This window comes from Tamandua tetradactyla, chromosome 4 (genome assembly GCF_023851605.1).
Source record: "Tamandua tetradactyla isolate mTamTet1 chromosome 4, mTamTet1.pri, whole genome shotgun sequence".
In the NCBI taxonomy this organism is placed as follows: domain Eukaryota; kingdom Metazoa; phylum Chordata; class Mammalia; order Pilosa; family Myrmecophagidae; genus Tamandua; species Tamandua tetradactyla.
The window spans coordinates 80,287,047-80,300,523 of NC_135330.1; the positions used below are offsets into that span (position 1 = coordinate 80,287,047).

The window sequence follows — 13,477 nt, forward strand, 5'->3', positions numbered from 1 at the left end:
ATAATGATATAGCTTTCACAACGTGACTGTGTGATTGTGAAAACCTTGTGTCTGATGCTCCTTTTATCTACCCTGTCAACAAACGAGTAGAACATATGGAATAAAAATAAATAATAGGGGGAATAAATGTTAAACTTAGTTTCAAATGTTAGTGATCAGTGAAAGCGAGGGGTAAGGGGGATGGTAGGTATAATCTTTTTTTTTCTTTTGTTTTCATTTTATTTCTTTTTCTGAATGGATGCAAATATTCTAAGAAATAATGAATATGCAACTAAGTGATGGTATTGTGAATTACTGATTATACATGTAGAACAGAATGATCACATGTTAATGTTTTAGTTCGTTTGTTGTTAAATTTTTTAAATTAAGAAATAAAAAAACATAAAAAAAATAAAACAAAAAAAAGCTATACATATCGAGTTTACTTTCAAGAAACCTAAACCTTCAGATGGTTCTTAGGCCAGATAAGTCCTGAAACCCAGAGGTGCCAATATCTCCCAGAACATCAACCAGTTACACCCCACTATCCTATATTGTTGACACCTCTTTCAACTTGAAAAAAAGTTAAAATGGGCATAACCCAAATATCCCTAAAGTCTGGGAGAAGGATCAAAGAAGAAGGAGGAGGTATAACAGAGAAGTTAGTAAATAACAAATGAGTATGATTACTGAATCATTATATTGATATCTCCTTTTAGTCTCCACCGTGTTGGAGCAGCTAGAAGGAAGGATCTGAAATTGTGGAACTATAACCCATACCAAACTCTGAAATCTGTTTTATAACTACTTGTTAACATGTACTAAGAAATTAATTGCTTTTTTGTATATATCATATTTCATAATAAAAAAATGGTTAAAAAGATTAAAAATAATAATATTAAATAAAAGATAACCTAATTTTAAAAATTTGCAAAGGATATTAAGGACACTTCATCAAAGCAAATATACAAAGTACATGGAAAGATATTCAACACTATTAGCCATTAGGCAAATGCTAATTAAAACCACAATTAGATATTACTATACATCTTTGAGAATAGCTAACATAAAAAAGATTGACTATATGAAATGCTGGCAAGGGTGTGGAGAAATACATCATACAATGTTGGTAGGACTGTTCAGCCACTCTGGAACAGTTTGCATTTTCTTAAAAAAACTAAATAGTCATCTACCATATGACCCAGCAATTGAAACTGAAATGCTGGGCATTTATAACAGAGAAATGAAAACTTACATTCACATAAAAACCTGTGAATGTTTTTAGCAGCTTTATTCATAATAGCCAATAACTGGAAACAACCTAGATGTCCTTCAAAGAAGGAATGGTTAAAAAAAACTATGGTACAACCAAATAAGGGAATCACATAAAAAGTAACCATATAAAAAGTAACAAACTACTGACTACCAGAAAAAGACTACTGAAAAAAAAAAAGTTCCTTATATGCTCAGAGAGTGTATGGAAAACATTAGACAAATAACTAAAGGAAATCAGGAAAATGATATATGAACACAAGGAGAATATTAACAGAGAGATTAAAATTATGAAAGGGAACCAACAGAGCTGACGACCACAGTAACAAAAATTTAAAATTTCCTAGGAGGATTCAATAGCAGTTCGGAGTTGGCAGAAGAAAGAACCAGTGAATGGGAAGATAAAATCATTCCCATCAAAAAAGCAGAAAAAAGAATGAAGATCCGTAAACAGACCCTAAGGAACCTGGGAGATATTGAGATGTCATCAAGCATAACAATAACACATTGTAGGACTCTCAGAAGAAGACAGGAAGGAGCAGTGAAAACGTCCCAAATTTAATGAAAGGCACGCATTTACACATCTAACACTCAATGACCTTCAAACAGAATAAACCCATAAGGCATGTTCCTTAAGTTAATTCATACCAGTGGGTGTGGACCCATGGTAAGTAGGGCCTTATGATGAGGCTACTTAAGTTAAAGTGTTCTATCTCATTCAGAATGGGTCTTAAACCTCCTACTGTAGTCCTCTATAAGAAAATGGAATTACAACAAATAGAAAGCCAGAGATGACAAAAGCTGAAAGCAATGAAACTGGGAAGAGAAGGGTGAAGTCAGTAGAGGCCAGGATGTGGTAGAAGAATCAAAGATCACCTGCAGCCAGTCCTCTGGAAGAAAGCATTACCTAAGCACTGCTTTAATGATGCCTTGATTTGGACATTTTTCTCAGCCTCAAAACTAAGCTAGTAAAGTCCCATTGTTGAAACCCAACCAATTTTATGGCATCTGCTTTCAGCAATAAAATTTCAGCAGCAATTTTAGAAATTTCATTGCTAAATTTCAATCAATTTTAGCAAACTAAAACAAATGCGGTATAGGAACATAGTTTGTATATGCTACTGAAGTTAAGCTGGTATCAAAACAAACAAGAATGTTACAGATTAAGGATGTTAAATTTAACCCCATGGTAACCACAAAGAAAATATCAGCGAATATGCCAATTTACAGAGACAGATAGTAGAGTACAAGTTACAAGGGGTGGCTGGAAAGGGAGTCAATGAAAAACGAGTTTAGGGTTTTAGTGTGGGGTGAAGGGAAAATTTAGTAATGAATGATGGTGAGGATATTGCAACATCCTAAATGTGAATGATCTCACTGAATGGTGAGGGTATCCATGGGAGGGGCTGGGTGGGAATATTTATGTTGTACATATGTTTCCACAATTAAAAAAGAAAAGAAACTAAAGAGAAAATAATTAAATACAATGATAATTAAATACTGAATGAGATCTAAGAATGAAAGAGGAAAAGCTCAAAAGAGCATTAATGGGATATAAGAAAAAACTGGAAGATAGAGTACAAGCTTTATATCAATGTTACATTTCTTGAACTTGATAACTGCACTTAAAGTGATTACATAAGTGAATATCCCTGTTCATAGGAAATGTACATGGAAGTATTATGTGGTCAAGAAGTATGATATTTGCAACCTGCTCTCAATTGCTGAGAAAATAGATACAGATTTGATAAATAGATAGTAGCTGAGAAATCAAGATTTAAAGGATGATTTTAATTAGTGAATTATTACATAAATACTCACTTTGCTTTTGGGATTTTGCAATGGACAAGGAGAGGACCTGGAAGCCCTGAACTGTAATGAAGCTGTTTGGACATTTGGAAGGACTGTAAAAGGCCTTATCTTTTATCCGGTGTCTGCGTGGCTGTGAAAGCTGTAATGCTCTTTACCTGGTTATTTTTTTATAGGAATTAACTAGCCTCAGTTCTTTACAGTTATAAATTATATCCGCTGGCAGAGATAGACAGCTCTGCCTTCTTAGGTTAACCTTTGCTAACAACGTTTTCTTTTCCGTTCCATTAGGCTCTGCCACTGAAGGATAGTTAACTCCCTTAGACTTACGTTAACAATATTTTCTTTTCTGCTTTGTTACATTGAATTTACTATCTGAAATGACCTCATCTCCCCTTGCTAGAATCCTTAAAAACCTAGAATTCCCTTTGTCCGAGGAGACACATTTTGGGCTGTTAGGCTGTCTGCTCTCCTGCTACACATGTAGTAATAAATTCTTTCTCTCTTTGAAACCCCAGTGTCTCAGGAATTGGTTATTAAGCATGTTGGACAGAAGAATTCACAGCCCTTTATCTGGTAACATGATAGGGAGAGAGAAAGAGAGTAGTACAACATAGATGGCAAAATGCTGGAATTAGTGGCTCTGGTATCTGGGACAGGGAAGTTCTCTGTGTGGGGTTTGTGTTGTTTTTGTAGCTGCCCCGTGAGTCTGAAATTATTTCAGGATAAAAAGTTAAAAAATAAAGAACTATCAAGCAGCAGAACATAGTTGGGTCTCTTTGGAAGGAAACTTCATGGTGAGGAATGTAGAAGATATTTCAAATATTTTTAGACGTTTGCAGTACAATTAACTGCTCTAATACAATACACAACACAACATGAATGCATAATGCAACACAAAACAGTTCTATTACAAGTATTGACCTGTTCAGGGGTCTGATTCCCTGGTTCTCAGAAAGCCACTCTTCTGAAAATTTTCACTGAAGTATACATAAAAATAAAGGAAGAATGAATAAAACTTTTTGATATGTTCATAAAATAGAATGCTACTCAGCAATTTTAAATGAATGAACTATTAATACCTATAATATGGATGAATCTCAAAAATACTACATCAAATGAAAGAAGCTAGACATGAAAGGACCATACAGCATGATTCCACTTATAAGAATATTTAGAATAAAAAATCTAAAGTGATAGAAACGAAAACTGTAGGTGCCTGGGGCAGAAAGTGATGGAGGGGATGGATGACAGACTTCAAGTACACACGAGGGAGCCTTCAGGGGCAATAAAAATATGTCCTATATCTTGCATTAGGAGTTGGTTAAACAGACGTATAAGCCTGTCAAAACTATTTGAACTCTTAAAACCAAATACTTGAAAATCTGTGTATTTCATGCAAGTACAGAGTTATTTACACCTGTATTAAAAAAAATAAAGGACAGTGAACTAATACCTTAGGAGCTCTGCACCATAATGGAAATCAATACACTATTTCCTTCATCAGTAATATCTCACTACAGGAGATGCAAGGGTAGTTCAGTGGTAGAATTTTCATCTGCCATGCAGGAGACCCGGGTTCGATTTCCAGTGTATGTACTACCCAAAAAACAAACAAAGAAGCAAAACAAATAAACAATTCAACAAATGGAGCTGCAATAACAGGATAGTCACATAGAGAAATAATGAAATGTAAGCCCGCCACACGGCATACGAAGAGAAAAGAAAAAAAAATCTCACTACATGTCTGGGATTCCCAATGGATGGAAGTGGCCTAAGGGTATAACAACTGAGGGATGGAAGGGAGAACTGTGGTATATACACAACAGATTACTGAGTGCCTGCAAAAAGGAAACAAGTTGTGAGGTATGCAACTAGGTGAAGGAACTTCAAGGACAGTAAGTTGAATGAAATGGCAGAAACAAAAAGACAAATATTATCATGTCTCACTCATGTGGACTATCTATAATATACAAATTTGGAGAATTAAAGTCAAGAGCATATAGGTTGGGACCTATTGTAAAGGGCCCTAGATTATAAGCTCTTACAGCAGTCACATACATTCAGGAGTTGTAACTGTTATTTTAAAATTCTGAGATATTGAGCTATTTCTATATAACCTGGTAGTTCCCTGAAACTTCAGGAATTTATGTGATACCTGAGACTCAGAGTTAGAACACTGAAGCTATGCAAGTCAGCATTACCCCATACGTCAACTGTTAAAGAAGCTGAAAAAGTGATCAGGCTTTGACTAGACCCATAAATGAAGCTGATATGGACAGGACTAAGATAAATTAGAATACAGGGTAAAGGATGATATAATTCATATTTTAAAACTTCAACTTCTGCGTGAGACAAAAAAGAGAGATGTTTTGTTGGTGCAAAATTTATATTTTGGGTAACACATTATTTAAGTTAACTTCTATGATCAGTTTATTTGAACACCATAATTACATTGAATTTTAAACTGGGCATGAGATTTTGTTGGGAGTGTCATGCCCCAATATATATATATCCTAGAATAATTTGGGGAGAGGATAAAAAGCATTTGCGAAGTCCTTTTAGAGTACTGAGGAGAACGGAGGAAATACTCAAGTCCCCATTTGAGGAATTCCTGATATTCTCGCATGCAGTGGGGACAACCAATTCAAAAGGCTGAGTCCTCAGTCTTGGGGCTCACTGTGAAACTTATTTCTACAGAGAAGCTAAGACTACTTATAATTATGCCAAAGAGTCACTCCCAGAGAAGCTCTTCTGTTGCTCAGATGTGGCCTCTCTCTCTAAGCCAACTCCACAGGTGTAAATCTTCCTGGCAACAAGGGATAGAACTCCTGGAATGAGCAAGGACCGAGCATCATGGGACTGAGAAAGCCTTCTTGACCAAAAGGGGGAAGAGAGAAAAGACACAAAGTTTCAGAGGCTGAGAGATTTCAGGGTCGAGAACCTATCCTAGTGGTTATTCTTATGCATTATATAGATATTCCCTTTTTAGTTTATGGTGTATGGGAATGGGAATGGCTGGAGGGAAGTACATGAAACTGTTGAGCTGTGTTCCAGGAGCCCTGATTCTTGAAGATGATTGTATAAAGATTAACTTTTATAATGTGACCGTGGAATTGTGAAAACTTTGTGTCTGTTGCTCCTTTTATTCACGATATGGACAGATGAGTAAAAAATATGGATAAAACATAAGTAAATAATAGGGGGGAAAGGGGTAAAATAAATTCAGTAGATGGAAATAGTAGTAGTCAATGCAAAGGAGGGGTAAGAGGTATGGTATGTTGAGTTTTTTCTTTTTCCTTTTTAATTTCTTTTTCTGGAGTGATGCAAATGTTCTAAAAACATGATCATGGTGATGAATATACAACTATGTATATTTATGATGTATAAATATTTGTGAGCCACTCATTGTACACCTTGTATGGAATGTATGTGTGTGAAGATTTGTCAATAAAAATATTTTTTTTAAATTCAAAGGAATTTTGTATTCTATTTCCTAATGCTTGTTTGTTTGTTGTTTTACTCGTGGTTTATTTTATTTGAAATTCCACGGTTCTCAGGTCCAAAGATGCCCTGTTGCTTCTGTTTTCTCATACATGATGATGGATATTATAGAAGTATAATGGTTGTTGGAGATGGTCTTTACCTCCTTGTATTTTGGAGTTCAACAGATGCCTTGTCAATTAGTCTCATTGCATAGGTTGCATATAGATTTTTCGTTTTCCCATCTAGTTGCACTCTCTGGTTTTACTTTGATGTTCAGAGATACAAAAGCTATATTGCTGTCACCTTCATCTTTAGGAACTGCATTCTTTTTCTTTTCATAATATGTGTTTTAACATAAAAATGTTTTGAGTTACTTAATAGTTAAAAATCTCTTTCTCTCTCAAACTTCAAATAAAATTGATCATTATGGAAAGATATACCACATGACTAGTCTCATACTGCCTCAATCCCATCCCTGTCTCCTATTTTAAATGGAAAAACAATGTTTAATAAACAAAGGTGTCTAAATATGTCTGTTTTAAATATTGAATAATTCCTATAATGCAAGAACACATGAAAAAAGACATTACATACCATTGTGACCACAAATGGGCATGGAAGAGATAACAACTTAAAGAGTCATAAAATCACATACAAGTACATGACCACATTAGATAAAAAGAAAAGATCTTACTAGATGTTAGAAATTAAAAATTTAAGTAGTTTTATAGACCCAGAAGGGACACTAAAGTCAAACAAAAAAACCTTTGCTTTCTAAGTATAACCATGTGGGATCAAGTACTCCACTTGAGGAAAAAAATCTCGAGAGTATTTTCAGGAGTGTCAAATGAATTAAAAACCTCAAGGAAAGTAGTAAAGTAAAAGGTGACAAATATCAATCAAGAAAGATGAGCTGATGAATATCTTGTAACAATAACATTTTCCCCCTGGAAAGCAGACCATTTAACTACTACTACCTCAACATAATCATGAAGTAAACTGCAATCGTTCTTATTATCCTTATAATAGAAAACAAGGAAGGGAAGCCTGTATGAAGGGCAAGTCATCTCTAGAGGAGAACCCAATTTCTTGCTCAATTCATTCCCTTATTTAAACCCAACCTAGCACCTGCCCTTCAAAAACCAACCAACCAACCAACCAACCAATACTGGACACTATAAGTAGATGACCTCTCCAGTCAGGAACTCTTCTCTCCAACTTTCTTCTCAGTATCACCACCTGAATTTCTACTCTCATCTCAAAATTAACATGCCCAGATCTGAGCTCCTGATCTTCCTCCCAATAACTGATCCTCCCAGGCTTCCCATCTCAGGTAATGGCTATTCTGTACTAAGTGCTTGGGACACAATCCTGTGAATCATCCTTGATGACTTCTCTTACACCACACAGTCCATTCATCAGCAAATTCATGAGCCCTCCCTTCATGTACCCAGAATCTGAGCACTTCTCACACCACTTTATGGCTTCAAGTTATCAAGATCTTTACCCTAAATTATTGCAATAGACTCTTTACTGGTCTCCTTGTTTCCAATCTCCCTCCACCTCTACAGTTAACTGCTAATATGGCAGCCAAAAGTGATCCCATTAAAACGTAAGTCAGATCATAAATGCCTCTGCTCAAAATCTTCCCATAGCTTCCTATGTGGCCCTAGCTCCTCAAACCTCAACTAATACTGCCTTCCCTCCCTATCCCACACCCTTCTCCCTTACACCCAGCATTTATTTTGACCAGTCATACTAGCTTCCTTTCTGTTCTTCAAATACACCGAGCAAACTCTCATTTCAAGTACTCTGTATTCATTATTCTTACTCCAAATTATCCCCATAGCTCATTCCCTTGCTTCCCTGAGGAAGTTTCACAAATATTACTTTTCATTGAGGCCTTCATAGGCCAATTTATCAAAATTGCAGTTTCCCAACTGACCCTTCCTTCCCTCTTTCCTTATTTTCCTATCTTAACACTATCCCCTATCACTATCTAACATGCTATAATTTTACTAATTTATTTTGTTGGTTATGTCTTCCACACTAGGGCATAAGCTGCCTAAGGAGAGGATTTTCTAATTTTTGTTAACCTCTATTCCCAGAGGGTAGCCTGGCACATAGTGGCTGCTAAATAATTATTTACTGAATAAAATAATATGTAGTAATGTAAAATAATAATAAGCTTAAAGCAAATACCAGTGATACTACTTTTCACTGATACTAAAATTGTTTATTTTTGCTTTCTGTTAAGATTTTAGTTTATCTGTCAATGCAAACTTACATAGTTATCATACAATTCATATCCACACTTTTTAAAGAGTATTTTAATTCAGATTTTCCCTCAAGCCATATAATTAGACTAAAAATTATAACTACCTTATTTAAAGCATGTCCAACATGGGGGTCACCATTTGCATAAGGAGGTCCATCATGAAGACAAAATTCACTCTTCACTTTTCTTTCTCTTTGCCATGAATAAAGTTCTAAAAATCTGCAATTCTGTTTAAAAAAGAAACAAAGTGAATATAATATGAAATATGTTCTTCTAAATCTCACCATAAATTATAGCTACTACTTTGCAAGTTTCTTATGTCATCCCAATCTATTTAATGCTGAAATACAACAATGATGTTTCAAAAATGCATATGTGGGTGATGGAGGGTGGCTCAGCAGGCAGAATTCTCGCATGCCATGCCCAAGACTGGGGTTCCATTCCTGGGGTCTGCCCAAGTCAAAAAAAAAAGTAGACATAAACTGTCTTAAAACCCATCAGTAGTTTCCCCATTGCTTTCAATGGCACAGGAGATGCACAAAAATTTAGAATCACTAAATTCTCAGCTAGTACTCAATACTCTCCATACTCCCCAATAAAGGCCCTAAAGATCTCCCTCTCCTTCCCCCACACACTTAAGTCCTATTCTATCTATTCTTCCTCTCAACACTTGCTGCTCCCCAAATCTGGAACACGCACTGCAACCCCACTTTCCTCCTGTCACCCGCTGTGTGACTTTGGCTAAGTCACCTGGCTCTTACGACCCCGTCTCCTTATCAAAAAAAAAAAAAAGTGTGTGTGTGTGCGTGTGTGTATATATGAACAACTTACAGGACTGGTATAAAGATTAAATGAGAAATCTTTGAAATTAACAGTTTCAGGCATACAGAAGACACCAGATAAAACACATGTAAAAGCATGTACACGTTAATTCACTTTTTACGGGCTACTAGAAAAGTGTCTCCATTGGGATCATTTTGCCTAGCCGAAAAATGCGATGCATAATCGATACACGCTGGTGTCTGAGCAGCTAGCTCCTCCCTAGCATCCCGCCTCCGAACCTGCCATCACTGAGGAACTTGCCCAGCTGTGCGCTCACGTATATTTAAGCCAACAAAACCTGTGGGAAGCGGACGATCTCCACCCGGCCTGGTACCACAAGCACCACCACCAACCGGGGCCTGGAGTCAGTGACCCTGTCTCCCGCCGCCCAGCCCGGCCGCGATGTGGGTGGCGGGGCTGTGGCTCCGGGCAGGGCTCCATTTCCCTCGGTCCCCCGCCAGGTCCGGCCTCCCCACGGAAGCCCCGCGCCCTGCGCCCGCCCCCCCCCGCCCCTGAGCCGGCGTTCCTACCCGCTGGACCTCCAGCTCCGTGTCCGGCTGCTGGCGGCCCAGCAGCTTCATGGGGAAGCTCGTCTGCGGTAGCAGCACCGTGTCCCGGTATCTGCCTCCATCTGGGTTCGACGCCCGGTTACTGGCACCGGCGACCGACCGCGCCAGAAGCTTCCCAGTCGCTCGCCACCTCAGGCGACGAGGAAGGAGGGGCGGCCCCCACAGATTTCGGGCCGCGGCCAGGACCGCCGCCCCCGGCCTGCGAGGGCGCAGTCCCCAGCGCATGGCGGGGCACCCTCAGCCTCCCCAGCTCCCGCTAGAGTCTTGAGGAGCTGGAACCCCAGAAATACTCCACGAATCAGGCCCAGGAGATGGGACCCGAGAAAACCTCCGCCAGCCGCCCGGAGCGCGCACGCGCACTGGGGAAGGAAGGGGCGGGGCGCGCAGCCGCCTCCGGGTCTTAGCCACAGCCGAAGAGGGGAGGAGCCAGCTCCGAGGAACCGCAAAGGGTGGGGCGGGGCGCTTACGATGTAATAAAGCTGTCTTGATTTTTAATATTACAAAAAGTCGTAGATCTTTCTTTCTGCATTTCTCAATGCCTCTTCGCTGTCTATGCTCGGACACAAACATGGCCAGCCACAAAAAGGTGCTCCTTAAATGTGCTGGATTTCTCAACGAATAAAGAATTTTCTTTTGCTTTCGTCAATGCAATGAAAATACTAAGTAGATTTTCTTCTGTGTCTCAAAGACTCAAAAAAATCACTGACAGGACACACCAGACCAGTGAGAGGAAATCTCCCAGACGGACAAAAAGCGCTGAGCCAGTGGTTCCTGATCTTTTCTGGGTAACTGATGAGAGTTTTAAATCAATTTAAATAAACCATGAACGCAGCTCTGTCTCAGATTGTCTGGATTTCCTTTTTCTTGGGGGTAAAAGGGCCTGGAGGTGTTGCAGACCTCCTGAGGGCGAGCCTCTGACCCCGAGGAGCTCGAGATTAAGACGCCACGTCGTGAGGCGATGTCACTAACGTAAGGAGCATTCTAAGGGGATGCTCAAAGTGGGGTGCAGACACCTGCCGCCAGGCACGAAGCCACGTAGACCTACAGCAGAGCTGAGGAAGACGCGGACGGGTGGAGTGTTCCCGCGATCGGGAGTCTGCAGCAGCCAGGCGGAAGTAGCTGTGCTGCTCTTGCGCCGACTTTTCCGCATTGTCTGTAGCTGAGGTGGTTTCGCCAGGGGTCGCAGAATGACCTATCGATTAGCCTGAAGCGCCGCACTGGCCATAGCGAAGGACCTGTTGCCCGATACCACGCCCCACCGCCCCCCCCCCTTTTTTTGTCCCTTTCGTGTCTGTCGTCTAGTTTTGTTCGAAGTTTGTCACCGTAGGTAAATTTCTACTCCTGCTAGCCAGAGCAACGCCTTCGACTTATCTGGGAAGTTTATGAGCCCCTTAAGTCCAACCTTTTGCCCAGGTATGAGGAGGTTCAAGCAATTTATGAATAATATATATGTGAATCAGAGTCACTCTTCAGATATTCTCATTTCGGACCTAGAATCTCGAGTGTCAGCATTCGAATTGTTTCTCCGTTCTTTTATTTCGTTCTATTCGTTGTAGGAATAACAAGGCAAACCTAGACATTTGGTTGGTTAGTGCTCCAAATTATAGACAGGTTTGACCCTAGAATTTAATTTCGTTAAAGTCTTTCTTACTGGTTTTCACTATTTGTTAAAAAAAAAAAATCCGATGTGTGTGGTATATTCTAAGACAATGATTGATTTTCATGTGTTCTTTTACAAAGTGTAGTAACCATGGTGAGAATGTTGAAAGAAATGGGAGAGGAATTATTTTTTGTTCCATCGTCTGAGGTAACGAGCAAAGTCAGATTTACTGGGTCAGGGTCTAGCACCTTTGGCTAAGATATATTTTAAAAAGAACGTAGATTGGTTTCCAAGCTTTGCTTACGGTGTCTTCAAGTCTTCTCCGTGGGGCAGTGTGCGCTGTAACTCCGTCTTTGATGTGCGAAGAGATGGCCTAAGGATAAGAAATGTCCCAAGGTTTCTTTTAAGGAAAAACTTCAGGGGCTCTCTGGCACGTTTGGAAAGATAACATCCCTGAAATAAATTTTCAGTTATATCCAATTTTGTCATTTTGCTAGATAGTTAAACCCAGATAATGAGGTTTTTGTTCAGATTTTTAAAGTTGTCAGCTATGTTCTTAGTCTCTTGTATGACATTCAAAAAGAGCACTTGAGAAAAGGTACCCTTCCTCCCAGGCCAACGTTGCACTCCTGATCAATGGTGTGTTATTTAGAGCCTCTATTTTTCGCTATTTATTTTTAGTATAACACGAATAGATTCATATGTTAAATTATTTTTAAAGTGCAAAAGGAAATATGACTAAAATAAAAAGTATTTGTTTTCTCTTCTTCTTTAATCACTACTCCTCAGAGTCATTAATAATTGTTTCTTTGTTCTTCCAGATATTTTCAATCCATGTGCAAGTATCGATATTTACCCTCCCCACCACCCCTAATATAAATATATGTTTATATTTAGGGTTGCTTTTTCCATTTAATTTACTTTGGAGAGCTTTCTAGATCAGCATATGTCAATCTACATCCTGCCTTTTAATACCTGTGTAATAGTCAGTTGTGAATTTACCGTCCATTATTTAATCAGTCCCCTATTGATGCACACTTAAGTTGTTTTCGCTCTTCTGCTATTTCCTGTGCAACAAACATTGTCATACATACATGGTTATAGATCTGTAGATATATTTAGCAGTTCTTGGAAATATACCTGGTTTAAAAGACATGTACATTTTTTTTTGATGAGTGCATTTTTTGTTATTAGATTCCATAGAGGCAATAAGCATAGAGAATTGCTATTATACTTAAATTTTTATCATTCTTAAGGTGAAAATAAACAAAAAATTATGAAATAAGTATCAATTTCCCTGATTAAATTCTTATAAAAATTATGTGAACGAACATTGTATCTATTGTTACTTACATTTTTAACATGACTGATGAGCTTGCTTTTTTTAATATTTTTATTGTCAAACCTTAACATACAAAACATTCTTGACACACAAACATTCTATATCTCACAATATCATCGCATAGTTGTGTAGATTCATCACCATGATCATTTTTTTGAATATTTGCATCTCTCCAGCAAAAGTATCTAAATAGCAAAACCAAAGAACTTATGCGTACCGTAACCCTTACCCTCCCTCTCATTGACCACTAGTATTTCAATCTACTCAATTTATTTTAACCTTTGTTCCCCTTATTGTTTGTTTATTTTTTTATCCATATT

General features: G+C 38.4%; 1 protein-coding gene across 1 annotated transcript in view; it reads right to left on the reverse strand.

Annotated features, from left to right (window-relative positions):
• The window catches only part of IARS2 (isoleucyl-tRNA synthetase 2, mitochondrial), a 109,485-nt gene extending 98,887 nt beyond the window's left edge, over positions 1–10,598 (reverse strand). Inside the window, 2 exon segments of the mRNA XM_077157875.1 lie at positions 8,929–9,051; positions 10,177–10,598. Coding sequence (XP_077013990.1) covers positions 8,929–9,051; positions 10,177–10,440 — 387 coding nt within the window. The 5' untranslated portion in view covers positions 10,441–10,598.
• Between the last annotated feature and the right edge of the window lie 2,879 nt (positions 10,599–13,477).